Below are 14,223 nucleotides of genomic sequence, written 5' to 3' on the forward strand. Positions count from 1 at the left end.
AAAAATAAAAATAAAAATCAATATTTTTCCTTTCTCCGCTTATATGTAAAATATATTCATGTGCATTCAACACCTGAAATAAAGTACCCAATCTGAAACTTACGCTTTTTATTGCACACTTACACACAGAGTGCTTAGTCACAACCTTAGAAACCAAATGTCGACAGCCCTCATGATAGATAATCTCAGTCTTAATTATCTGACAAAGGCATCAACTTCACACATTAAATTTTGAAGGCGTACATACCCCTCACATATTTTAAGTGCACATGTAAATATGTGAAGTTGAAATAGATAAATGTATGCTTTCTCAACCTTTAGGTGGAAGTGTAAAAGAATTATAAACCCCACCACTGAGTGCCATAGTACTGAAGAGAACTGGAAGGGAGGAGAGAGTGGCTGCTTTTTACAAGAGTAAGGAAACATCTGACCACAGATCTCTGTCACTTTGTCTAGTTTGGTCTTCAGTATTTACCCTGGGAGATAGGAGATAAAGGAATGACAGATAGCACAGTGACCTCTGCTGGCTATGTACTACCAGCAGCCTAGTATTAAGTTGACTGCATCCGTCTCATTCTAGAAGACTTTGAAGGCTTAATATCAGGCATAGGCAAACTCGGCCCTCCAGATGTTTTGGGACTAAAACTCCCTAGCTAACAGGGCCAGTGGTTAGGAACGATGGGAGTTGTAGTCCCAAAACATCTGGAGGGCCGAGTTTGCCTATGCTTGCTTAATATCATTTCAAAGTCTGTGTGCTTACGCCCTCTTTCCTGCTCTTGAGGTGGCTGATCCAGGGGAGAGGGAAAGACACGACCAAAGTGGGTGGCCCTCACAGCAGTCACTCATAACCCAATTGCTTTCACAGGCCTAAAAAAAGTTGGCACAGCCCCTGCTTTATCTCTTGGGACTCAAAGCCCTTCACAAGTGAGAATCCATAGTGTCTTGCAATTGGGCTTCCCTCCCATCTCTTTAATATTTGTCTTCCCATTCAGTGCCCACATTTTCTTACCTGCGACCTTTGCTTTTCACGTATCTTAACTTCTTTTTCAATTAGTTTTTGTCGTTGGCTAGTTTCTTCTTGCAGTCTTTTTTCAAGCTGTTCCCTGCGACGTTTTTCTTCTTCCAGCGCTCTTTTTTTAGCTTCCATTTCTCGTTCCTAAAAGCCGCCCCATACAACATTGTATTATAAATGTGTTGTTGTAAAAAAACAAAACAACCCCCCCAGCCCTATTAAATACACATTAAGCTCAAACACATTCCCTACCAATACATTCATCAGTGTGCCAGTTCTACAGTATTGCACTGCCTGATGGCAAATCGTAACTAAACTCTTGTTCTAATGACACAAACATGGCCTTTACACATATATATTATTACTACCCATCCACCTTGTGTCTGAGTCTAAGATATGCCCGTAAAAATGAGACTATGAAATAATGCCGGAACTGAACATAAATATAAATGATGAGGCCTTGGCAAAGAATGAAAAGTAAATATTTTTGCCTCCGTGTCAAGGTTTTTACTTTTTAATTATTTCAGTTAACACCTGTGTCTAGAAGTTTGTAAATGACAACATGTGGCATATTTTCATTCACTCAACTATAATAAACAGAGGCTGATGAAAACATCTATTGCCCATAGTGGCTACATTCATTATGCTAAGGATAGAGTTTTTCTTTTGCTCATGTGCAAGGTCAACCTTATTGAAAAGTGGGTTCATGGTTCAGTCATAGAGCTTACATATTATGGTACTTAGTTAAAAACTCAGTGAAACCATTTCAGCCATGAAAGGCTTCTGCTTCAGGCTCTGCACAAAAATCTGTCAGAGCCCTGTTCCCAATGCTGAAAAGAGAGACATGAACCGACTGTATAAAGTGGCTCAGAAATCAACACATCTACAGTCAAAGGACAAAGCTGGTGTCTATTTAAGCTAAGCTGCAAGGTTAATCATTTTCAGAACTCCAAATATAGGCGGAAATCCTACAAAAGAACTGGAGGTACGTATGAACATATGTACTTCAGGGGATTTCATATAAAGATTCAATGTTTAGATGTGATGAGGTAACACATCTAAAGGTTGAACCTGTATTTCTTTGAATTTCCTTGAAGTAGGACCAGTAGGGTCCAATAATCTCTTTTTTGTCTAACCCCTTATTTTTTAATCCTAGTTCCAGTTCCTCTTAGAGAAAGCAAGGGTGCAACTGAGTCAGAGGCAGCTCAATACATTTTGATATCCCCTGGTTGCAATGTCCTATTTCATGCTGCAAGGACTTCTTGGGGTGCATATCTTAGACAATGTCCTGCTTTATTACTGGCCCTAATACCTGTTTTGTTCCTCAACCTCGGCCCTCCAGATGTTTTGAGACTACAATTCCCATCATCCCTGACTACTGGTCCTGCTAGCTAGGGATCATGGGAGTTGCAAGCAAAAAACATCTGGAGGGCCGAGGTTGAGGAAGCCTGTTCTAGGATAACGCTGAATTTAGAGCACAGAATCTCTGTACAGTCATACCTCGGGTTACAGACGCTTCAGGTTGCATTTTTTGGGTTGCAGACCACCGAAATCCGGAAGTACCAGAACGGGTTTGGTGCGTCTGCGCATGCGTAAAGCACGATTTAGCGCTTCTGTGCATGTGCGACTGCCGAAACTGCAACCTGTATGTGCACAGATGCAATGCTGCAGGTTGTGGACGCTGCGGGTTGCGACCATGTATCCCGCACGGGTGACGTTCGCAACCTGAGCATCCTCTGTACTTTACTGTGTATTTCTTAGGCAGAACCACCAAATACTTTGTGGTGAGCAGATAAAATTGTAATTTTAAAAGGGACTGAAGCAGGAGCAAAGAAATAACTCAAAACGAATTGTGCGAAAACCGAACCCTTTCAAACCCCTGCTGGGGATACAAAGTCAATTTGTACTATAACAATGTTTGCTAATGTTAGATTACCCTGGATTCAAGTAATCGAGTCTTTTCAGCATGAGCTTGTTTCAAAAGTCTTTCCATTTCTTCTATTCTTGCAACATTTGAAGTACTGGCACTAGTAAAGGAGAGGAAAAAAGAGAGTCTGACTTTCAGAAAACAGTTCCGTATTAGAGATGTAATTCCAGTCTTTTTGTTGATAAGTTTGGATACAAGATCTGGGTATGCTCTGGTTACCATAACGTGCAGAGAACTAGACACAAACTCAGTGCAAACAATACAGTGGTACCCCGCAAGACGAATGCCTCGCAAGACGGAAAACCTGCAAGACGAAAGGGTTTTCTGTTTTGGAGGCGCTTCGCAAGACGAATTTCCCTATGGGCTTGCATCACAAGACGAAAGCCCATAGGGAAATGCTGGCGGTCGGGAGCAAAGACTTTCGCCCACAGCCGGCCTTCAGAAGAGGACCTCTTCTGAAGGCCGGCGGGGGGCAAAAGTCTTTGCTCCCCCCCCCGCCTGCCTCCCCCCCCCCGCCTGCCCCGGGCGATCTTAAAATGCTGGCGGGCGGGAGCGAAGCGTTCGCTGCCGACCCCCAGCATTTTAAAATCTCCAAGGGACAGCAGAGAAGTCTCTGTCCTGGGGAGATTTTAAAATGCTGGGGGTCGGGAGCGAAGCGTTAGCTGTCCGGAGTCCGCCCGCCAGCATTTTAAGATAGCCCCGCACAGCGGAGAAGTCCTCCGCTGTCCCAGGGTTTTTTAAAATGCTGGGGGTGGGAAGAAAAGCCCTTGTCCCCCCCCCCCCCAGCCTTCAGAAGAGGTCCGGGGACAGACTGTCCCCGGACCTGGTCTGAAGTCGGTTTCCCTAGGAACGCATTAATTGATTTTCAATGCATTCCTATGGGAAACCGTGCATCGCAAGACGAAAAAACCGCAAGACGAAGAGAATTGCGGAACGAATTAATTTCGTCTTGCGAGGCACCACTGTATATGTAAGCCTGTGAAATTACCTGTAGCAAAACTACAGGGAGACGTGCAACTTCTGCTCTATCAATGAAACTATCTATGCATGTACATGCCTGAAAAATACTGTTCTGTATGACCCTCTGCAATCCACTAAGGGTGCCTTTAGAAATAATGTTAGGATGCTGGCTGGATAAGCCCTTAAACTGCATATTTTTTAAAAAACAATATTTTTAAAGTGTCAAATTTACTGGAAAAAATTATTTACCTGGAGATATTATCTGGGGAGCAGGCAGAAATGCTGGTCTCCATACTGTCAGAACTGTCTAAGCTTAGAGTATCAAAGGCATGGTCCTTGAAATTATGATCAGGATAATGGAAGGCGTTCAGATACACATTCGATTCAGAAGCAGTTCTGCTGTAGAACTGGGGAGATTTCTGGATTTGATCTTCACAAATATGTTGGTTGTTATAACCTAGAATGAGAAGCAGAAAAATATGAGTTAATTTTCCTACCTTTTATATTTTTTAAAATATTTTTTTTAAAAAAGAGAAGCATTTTGAACACTGCTGTATTCTAACCGGGATCGAAGCACTGCAAATGTTTATTACTACTATCTTTCTTAGTAAAACAGCAGCTAATTGGATTATGTATCTGACATATTTCTGATCAGTATTCTTGTCTCTTTTTGTAAAATGAGATTTCAATTACAGGGTTGGTCTTCTGGACAACATCTAATGATATCTGCAACGCTGTTTGCTAGATAAAGGTGTGCAAGCAGATGAATACTGTGTGTAAGTTACTGGCTGAAAAATGATTTATTGGTTGGCTGCATATGTATTTCTTATTGGTCCTTATTCTGATGGGATCTGATAATTTTAGCTTTTGTATTGCTGAGTTCCTCTTTTGTGTTTTTTGTTTGTTTTATTGTTGTAAGCAGCCTTGGATAGGTCTGGAAAGGTGAACTAGAAATATTTTATAAGAAATAAATAAATCACATTGGAATAGTTTGTAACACACATAATATGATATAAAGCCAATACCAGTATGGCATGTAACTTAAAGGCAAGCATTAACGTGCAAGAAGCTTTCATTGTTAGAACACTGGAGAAAATTATGAGGATATAATTTGCAACAATGGATAAAAATTACCTTTAATACTTGCACTTTTGGAATGATTAATTGCTCCTTAATTTTTTTATAAGAGAGAGAGAGAGAGAAAGAGAGAGAGAGAAGGAAAGAAGAAAAGAGAAATTACTATAATTTTGCCATTTGGGGAATTTGAGTTAAAAAAATCCAGATGAGAGCACTTAAAAGTACTCATGCACTAACTGCTTTTATTCATAACATGCAGCACCACAGTACGTGTTGGGTCAGGGGTGGGCATTTTGGGGATGGGGAAAAATTATTTTGGAGGTTTGTTCTGCCTCCAACAGCATTTAGCTGTTTAGGAGTGCTGCAGACACTTAAGCACCAAAGATACTCTACTAAATCTGAAGTTATTAATCCAGAGGAAAACTACAGCATTCAGTTTAGTTTAGCTTTAATCCAGGAAGACATGCAAGACTACATCTGATAGAAAAGCAAACTGGGTTAAAGGTTTTTAGAGGTAAACAGGAAAAAAATAGATTACTAGAAGTATACAGAAAAGAAACAAAAATAAATTTAAAAAAGCAATGCCAGTTATTTAAATGTTATTATAAAAACTTTTTCGAATGCAATCTGTGTTGAAATCACAATTATTCATCTCAAATGTTTTGTTTTTTAATAAGGAACACAGTCAAGTAAACATAAATCCTTTTAAATACCCCCTTTTTATTATTTTGGATCAGTGTTATACAGACCAGTCTAGTTCTCCTATGTGCTGCAAACACAAATAACTTGTCACAATTTTCTGAAGTTGCCAACCCAGAAAACATGGAGATGTCCAACTTTATCGTCAATGTTTTGTTCCATTGCTGCTTCTTTATTATGCTCGATAATCTTTTTGCATCCTTCAGCACAAAAGGGCAGATGCTACACAATTTTGTGAGTCAGCACGTTTTCTAAAACGGGTTGGTGTGGCTGTACTGCCAAGTGTGTGAACAGAATCTAGAATCTGTGTATTCTCTTATTTATTTTCATGCAAATTCTCTGTTGCTGACATATGAACCAGATTGACTCTGAAGAAACATCAGGTTTATATGTCAGCAGCAGAGGAATTGGATGAAAATAAATATTTCAGACTAGACAATACAGAAGAAATTGGGTGGTTAACCTAATTGTGTTTTCATTTCAAGTTTCATTTGCAAATCCAAGCTGGCAGCAGCAGCAGTGGGCAAAGTTTACTTTCAAACATTCATTCTTTAAAGCCCTCTTCAGGTGTTTCTCAACATGAGATTGTATCTTATAATGGGGATCGTGGAGCCATGCTGTCTCCATTGTCTCATTCCCTGCCATTCACATGTTAGGGGATTGACTGCAGTGGGGAAGCTTGCTGAAAATGCAGTTAAGCTCTCTCTGTGATGTGGAACCCTGACTCCACAGGGTTCTAGATCATGCAAGTCTTCACACATGCAGCAGACTTCTCCATTGCAGACATTTCCCCATCACATAGATAGGCAGGCAAAATGGTAGAAGCCAGGCTGCTTGCACATGAATGTAGCCTGAAGGGAGCTACAAAAATCACCGCAACCACCAGAAAAAAATTAAAGGAACTTTAGAATTTCCACGTTTGCCAGTTCTGAATGACTTGATGGTGTCCCTTTTTTCAGTGACAACCACAAAAGCAAACACATACAGCCACACAAAGAACATTCCTCATACCTTTTCTGCTTTTTCCTGATTTAAATAAGACATAAAAAAATAAAAAGTGTTATGCTATAGACATTTAAAAGCAGGATAAAATAATTAGATAGGCTAAAAAGAGCTACAAGCACAGAATGCAGACTTGGCAAAGATAAGCTGGCTAATCTATGTCTTGGTGCACAATTTTATTTAGTACAGTTTATTCTGGACTACAGTCCTATTTGAACTTAATTTCAAATAAATGGACATGTGCTTCAGTTGTAAGTCCCTAAGAAATAATTTAAAAGTTACTTAGCTCTCTTGCGAGACCACATCACAATCTAAAAGTCTGAATTATTTTTAATAATTTTAAGCATCAGTTTTTCGGTTGCAATCCTACAGGCATTTCCCAGGAATAAATTCCATGTTTAGGATTACGCTTCTTGATTACTACTGCAGATGTGGAAAGCCCAACTCGCCTTGCCTTAGCCCACAGACAAAAAGGCAGCTGCAGAAATAAAGGCTTCTAAGGTTATGAAGTCCCATTTGCCTTTATGTAGTTCTCTTTAAGTCCCTTTAATGTGTATTAGCATAGTAGTAATGCTGCAGTCATCTGAATGGTTGCAGAAGATTCACAGCTAAGAAACAGGTTTTCTCCATTAATGGTTTAGTTCAGGGATGGGGAAACAGCGGCTCCAGTTGCTATTGGAATACAGCTGCCATCGTCCCTGACCATTGGTTCTGCCAGCTGAGGCTGATGGGAGTTGGAGTCTAAGATCATCAGGGTTAGTCCAAATATTAATTAGTCACCAACTCATAAAACTTTGCTTAGCCAATAGTTTCTGTAGTAAGTAATTAATGTCAAATGAAGACTCATTAAGACTCAACACAAGTACTGCAGTAGTTATCTTAAGCATTAAGAAAGAAGAAGATACTACAGTCGTACCTTGGTTTTCAAACAGCTTAGTTCTCAAACGTTTTGGCTCCCAAACGCTGCAATCAGAAGCCATGCTTTGGTTTCCAAACGTTTTGGAAGTCGAATGGGCTTCTGGAACGGATTCCGTTCGACTTCCAAGGTACGACTGTACAGGCATTTTGGGGCATCTAATGGACCAGTTGTAATGAAGGAAAAGGTATTTAAGGTCCAAGCTGTCACTTTAAATTGCATTATATTATGCAATATAAATGCATTATATAATGTGCACATTGTAGTGCACAGGGACTGGATATGCACAAATCCTCCCACACAATAGACTGAACAAACACATCTTAGGTAAGAACATCAGGCTCTGGAAGGCTGGTATGCTCAAGGACCAGTCAGAATAACATGCAGGATCAAGAACCATGAAGTTTCACGGGATTATCCATTTTCTAAACAGGGCGCCTGGCTTTTAATCAGTCTAAAGCTATAATTCTATACACAGGGCAATCCCCAGCATATTCCAATTCCTACTGTATTCAAGGGGGCTTCCTTCTGAGCAGACACAAATAAGGTTGCACTGGGAAAGATATTGCCCACTTGTTGAGAGTATTATGCACACACTTATGCAAGAGCAGAGTGGTTTGTGTATAAAATAATTTGAACAGAATCATGCCATTTCCCATTTTGGTTTGCAATCAATAATTATATTAAGAAAACTTAATTAATCTAAGACTCAAAAAAGCATTGCAGCTGAATGAATGCATTTTCCACTTATCAAATTAAAAAGAAAAACTGATTAGTGTGAAATGGGATTTCCTTTTCAATGGCATTGTGTTGCAGTGTATGAAGATAATTTTTAAACAGCCTTACCTTTATGCATCCTCCTTGGTTCAGACTCTTTGGTCATAGTTCCCAAACAATGAGGGAGTACGCTGCCACAGCTGTTGCTTTGTCCAAGTGGAGGATGACCCTGCATAAAACAATAGTGATTAGCATTCACAAATATCAGCATTCCATGCTGTCCAATGGTGGCTTTGCCTAAGCTGAAAACTGTTTCTGCTCATTTCAGTCAGCACACCCAGTCACACTGCAGTACAATCAAAAGAATCCAGGATGCTCAACTTAAGACAAAGAGATTAAGGGTAAGAAATAACAAAGATGTAAAACAGGAATAAAGTAAAAGGAATCACAGACTACACAACGGGATGCAAAAATTAAAGCAAATTGAGAAATTAAATTCCTGCTTGTCTTTGATGAACGAAATACTTCTGTAACCTAGATATTATAATCTATGATCTATAATCACCTTAACACTCCTTCCAAGAGTAGAACTGCTGAAATGGGGAGACACGGAGGGAGCTGGCTTCTTGCGTGGCAAGGTATCACTCATGTATGGGCCTTCTTTATGCTGCTTCTTCCTCTCTTCCAGATTTCGGAAATGCTTAAAAATATGAAATTGCAGTGTGATCATATGGGAGCCTGCAGGCTGTAAATGTTGGCATTAAACAAGGTGCAGTTCTTAAATAAACAAACAACAAACAAACCTAAATGCTGTTTGAAAACACAGCCCAAAACAGGACAAGGAAAAGCCAGTAGGGGGGAGTTTCTCTGTTTAAAAATTCTTAAGTGCATAGGAATTACAGCACACACACAAACCAAAAAGAGAAATGTTTTACAGTTCCACATATTTAAACTAACAGTGCCTTAAAAAAAATTCCAAGGGTGATTTAATATAATTAAATTACAAGGGAGATTCCCTGGACAAGTTTCAATGAAACTTAAGGAGATTTTGAATCATTTGGGATAGTATTCAGGCATCCAAGAGAACATGCGAGGGCAGAAACTAAGGAGTAGGAAGGGGCCATGTGCACTAATCCTGCCCTAACATCAACCTTCATGAATTGAGAAGAAAACTCTGTAGGGGGATTCTAAGTGTGTTTGGCTGAGTGCTTAGACTGTGACAGGGAGCCCTGCACAATCAAGGCTCCCAGCTGTGTATAGGATTCTATGTTCAGATGAAGGCACTTAGAACAGTCCATCAGATATTCCTGCTCATGATGGAACAGTAGAGTGTTGCAGACAGGACAAGCATGTACAGCCTCATGCTCATGGCCACCCCAAGTTTGCCACTGTGGGAACAGGATGCTGGACTAGATGGGCCATTGGCCTGATCCTGCAGCCTCTTTTTATGTTCTTATGCAGAGTGCCCCTTGTGTTCTGAATAGGACACTGGATACAAATCTTACTGATCGTGAATTTGCTGTCCCATTTTAGGATGGTTAAAAATCACCAAAAGTTACTGTGACATTTTCACTAAGGTAAAAAGATTAAGCACATTGGACATGAAACAATGTTACAGAAATGATACATAATGCCAACAAAAGAACAATGTTATTTGGTCTAATTGTGGCATTGTGATTTGATTCATAGTAGTTAAAAAAAAAAATACACAGCTTTATACAGGCCAACAGGCTTCCTTAAAACAAATCTGATTTAATCCCACAAAGTGAGGTCTGTCTGCAGCCTTATACACCTTTAGCTGCCAGGCGAAAACACTCCTCTTCAACCAGACCTTTGCCTGACTGACATCCTATATCCTTTTAAATATGTTTGGGGAAAAGTGAGGGGGGATGTAGTGATTGTTTTGTTGTTGTTACTGTTTTTATTATGTATTTTGTGTTTCAATATTGTATTTTTATGCTGTGTACTGCCCAGAAATCTATGGATCAAGGGCAGTATACAAATTTCATAAATAAGAAAACTTGGATGTTACAGGTTTCCATCTCCTATATTATGTGTTTCATCCAAACAATGCTCCACTCATGAAGGAAGATTCCACTTGTAGAAAGGCTCTCTGCGTCCACAGATTTCTTCCATGATCAGAGTGCTAGGTTTGGATCCAACTAATTGTCCTGCAGTTTCAGCTTAGTATGATCTCAAACTGGCTACTACTACCTTTCAGAAGCTTAAGCCATACACAGTACTGAAAGAAAATAAGCAACTCCTGTTCTATTAAAATAAATGTTTTAAACTTGATCTATCACTGGCATTCCTACTGTTGTAAACTATTGATTGCAAATGCCTCTCTCAGTTGAGATTTCTGAAGCAACAGCTGTAGTATTTCTACATGCCATAAATACAAGACCAAGTTGTTGAATAAAACATTTCACTGTTAATATATTTTACTGTGCAGCTCTCATTAACAGAAAATATCAGCTGGCAAACATCAGGAAGATGCGGATTAACTTTTAAAAACCTTATACAGATATTCAAATAACTACTGATGTCCACAGAAGCAAGAACAGATTGTAAGTGGGTCTCCCTTAGGCACTGAACTCTGTTAGTTTGACCTAGAAACTGTGAGATGACACAGCTCAGGGCACTATGCACTATGCACGTGTAAAAAAGGCTGCTGGGGGCGCTGTGCATGCAAAGTCCTTTAGAAAATGCTAGAATTCCACCAATCAACTGTAATGGAAAGGGAATGTGGTGCTGAATTCAGCCTCCCCCTCCCCCCTCCCCCGCACACCCTCCTCACTCCCTTCCAACACCTGATTGCTTGGCAGGATTTTATGGCTGCCTGTTTTGCATGCACTCCCTTAAACTGAAGCAGAAAACTCCGTGCAAAAATAATTACATGGTTATCAAGGCAGTCAGCCTTCAGGCAGGTTACCTGTGACTGCCTTCGGTGTTTCTTAGCTGGAAGAGGTGGTGGTGTGTCGGGCAAAGGAAAAGGCTCTACATTTGCAGCCCTGACCTCAGACCATTGGGCTGGTGAAAGTTGTGCAAGAGGGCGAGGAGAAAGGGAGTGAGGAAACACAAATCCAGAACAGAGAGGCGATCTTAGCTTTATAGGAAAGAGAGAAATTACGTTCAGAGGCTTCTAAACAGGATGACACACAAGCTGACAGCAATGCACACACAGAGAGAAGCATTTTATGGTAGCACAAAGCAGCCTGTTGCAACCCTGTGTCCCCAGATGTTGTTGGACTACAACTCTCAACATCCTTGACCACTAGCCATGCTGCCTGGGTATGATGTTGGATGTAGTTCAACAACATCTGGGGAATCTGGGCTGGCTTCAACAACATCTGGACTTGCTTCATCAGCCTACGTGATGGGAAGCATGAGGTGTAACCCACAGGTGATAACAGGCAGGTGCAGAGAAAGCAGGCAAGCAGCATTTTCTGTCGAAGGAGTTTACTTAAGGGCTTGCGGCATTCTACTGGGTGAAAGCAAATCTGGGGCTATCCAAACCAAAGCAATAAAATGTATGAATGCTGATGGTGAAATGAAAAACACATGTTTTTACAGATTTAACTGCTTTTGTGGCTAAAGTGTTTAGATTAAAATTAGATATACCAGGCTCAATTCCTGCAGCTAATGTATATTATGTATGTATTATTTATGGAAGCAGTTAAATATTTCTGGATATGGAATTACTTCTTTTCATAGCTAAAAAGGTGCTTCTCCCCCACCCCTCACACAGTCACAGGAAACAGCTGGGAAAGCAACCAGGGAACAGTCTGAAGAAAATACCATCTAGGGATATACTTAAATTTGTATAAATTAACGGGACATAAAGAGTGTAAAACATTCTACACTCACAATGTTAAATTCCACCAAGTGATGTTTGAGTGAACTCCACAATTTAGTAAAACCAAATTTATGTGGTTTAAACCTCATTCCACAGAAGTCATACCCCAAGTACTTGGTCTGTTGTCCGAATGCCATATGATTTTCAGCTCTCTAAAAAGCTGACTGTACAATGTCAATGTACCTTTTCAGGGTTTGAAGTATCAATTACTCAGCTTGGGCAGTGCTGAAGAAAAGGGGTGGGGTTCGTTGCAAAACATTGGCACAGGTTTGGAGGAGAACCCAAATTTTGGGGATCAGTAATATACCTCCTTTTCAAAGGCTTGTCCCTTATTTCAGCCTGGTATACCTCTAAAACATCCTTTCCCCTTACTGAAGAGAAAGTAATTAGTTAACTGGGCCTTATCTGAATGTGAATGTGCATGTGAATCTTCCTGACATTGCTGTTATCCCTGGAAACAAAGGTTTGTGTGTGTGGTTTCACCGTGTTGTGTGGTTAATGGAAGGCCATCTGCAAATGAACACTGTACAGTTGTACCTTGGTTTTTGAACAGCTTCTCGAACGTTTTGGCTCCTGAACGCCAGAAACCTGTTCTAGTCTGCGAACTATTTTTGGAAGCCAAACATCCGATGGGGCTTCCACAGCTTCTGATTGGCTGCAGGCGCTTCCTGCAGCCAATCAGAAGCCACATTTGGGTTTCCAAACATTTTGGAAGTCAAACGGCTTCCAGAACGGATTCCGCTCAACTTCCAAGGTACGACTGTGTAGAGCTCCTGGTTCAGTTGCAGTATTCTTCCCAAGGTGTGGAGATGTTTCGATGGCCCCAAGTCTTAAACCTGAGTTTTCTCCCTGAAACAGACTCTAGGTATAAAACTAAATTTAGCTCTCTTTTAAATTGGATATATGCAGTTTTACCACGAACCTGCAAAAACCAAGGGAACAGAACGTTGCAAGCAAAATGCATACAAACGGGAAATGTCTCTCAGAACAAACCTCTTTATTTTGTGTCTGGCTCATCAGGCCAGCTGTGGAAGGAACAGCCTCAGCAGCCGTGGGGGCTTGAGTGGAAGGGGATATATTCGTGGAATTGCCATACGGCTCACTAATGTCATTTACACTCACATAACCCTAAAGGGAGGAATTCAGAAGTTAAAAATAAGAAGAAGCACAAGCTAAATGGCATGCAAGAGTATTAAGGTTCACAGTGTGCTGTGAAAGTTAGTTTAGAGTGATCCAGCCAATTTCTGTGGTATTACAAAAACGTTTCATTAAAATATTTTTTAAAATCATCGAAATTACAAGCACTGAAAATCTGAATGCTTTAACTTACTGTAAACAAAATTGTTATCATTATATCTGAAGTGGTTTTCATTATGAGGTAGCACCATTATAACTTAATACGTTTGGTTCAATACGTTTAAATGTAAAAATACTGCTAGATTTCAAAGGTAGCTCCCACTATTGCCCCTCATGTGGCTATTTCATGTACCACAGATTACAATGTGGTAGCTTTATGATCTACAACCATGGGAGGGCAGTTCTTCAACAGAAGATGTTTTTGAAATATTGGCTCCCAGCACAGTTTACAAACTATCGGTGTGCGGGAGGATGGGGGGGGGGGGAGAGAGAGAGAGAAAAAGAAAAATTCCAAAGGAATTGTAAAATCATTTAAGAGCATGAATCTCTGGCAAAGGGAGGCTGCCTTTATTCCAGTGCATTTCAGTGAGTTACTATACTGCAATCAGATGCAGGTTTTTGTTGGTCCTAAGCAACACCCTCCCTGCAAATTTCACTTTTTTTGTTAATATCAAAATAGATTACTGACAATTTAATAATTTAGGGACACATTCATCAGCTAGGGTTTTGTTAAGGTCATCAGAGTAGCTGCAATTCTCTGTTAAAAGTATAAGTCTAGGATTTCATTAGCAGCAGCAGTAGCAAAAGCAGCAGAAGGGTTTTAGGCAAAAGCAAGCTGCAGGAGGATATATTGGAAGAGAATGTGCTTTCTAAAAATCCTAACTAAATTTAGTCCCTGAAAAGTACTCTTGCAAGAACAC

General features: G+C 40.3%; 2 protein-coding genes across 12 annotated transcripts in view; one reads left to right on the top strand and one right to left on the bottom strand.

Moving 5' to 3' along the window:
• LOC308589698 (uncharacterized protein) overlaps nucleotides 1-14,223 on the top strand; it is a 474,186-nt gene that overhangs the window by 154,112 nt on the left and 305,851 nt on the right. The window lies entirely within an intron of this gene.
• Nucleotides 1-14,223, bottom strand: part of PHLDB2 (pleckstrin homology like domain family B member 2) — a 76,020-nt gene that overhangs the window by 5,714 nt on the left and 56,083 nt on the right. For 4 of the 10 annotated variants that reach the window (XM_081198914.1, XM_081198917.1, XM_081198912.1 and 1 more), the window contains 8 exons: nucleotides 13,160-13,294; nucleotides 11,243-11,416; nucleotides 8,876-9,010; nucleotides 8,440-8,539; nucleotides 5,034-5,069; nucleotides 4,149-4,356; nucleotides 2,949-3,039; nucleotides 1,010-1,156 (listed from right to left, as the gene is read on the bottom strand). In XM_081198914.1, coding sequence (XP_081055040.1) covers nucleotides 1,010-1,156; nucleotides 2,949-3,039; nucleotides 4,149-4,356; nucleotides 5,034-5,069; nucleotides 8,440-8,539; nucleotides 8,876-9,010; nucleotides 11,243-11,416; nucleotides 13,160-13,294 — 1,026 coding nt within the window. The remainder of the gene's footprint in view (nucleotides 1-1,009; nucleotides 1,157-2,948; nucleotides 3,040-4,148; nucleotides 4,357-5,033; nucleotides 5,070-8,439; nucleotides 8,540-8,875; nucleotides 9,011-11,242; nucleotides 11,417-13,159; nucleotides 13,295-14,223) is intronic. The other 6 variants (XM_081198921.1, XM_081198919.1, XM_081198913.1 and 3 more) reach the window with 4 other exon arrangements.

The sequence above is a fragment of the Podarcis bocagei genome (genome assembly GCF_964188305.1).
Source record: "Podarcis bocagei genome assembly, chromosome: 6".
In the NCBI taxonomy this organism is placed as follows: Eukaryota; Metazoa; Chordata; class Lepidosauria; order Squamata; family Lacertidae; genus Podarcis; species Podarcis bocagei.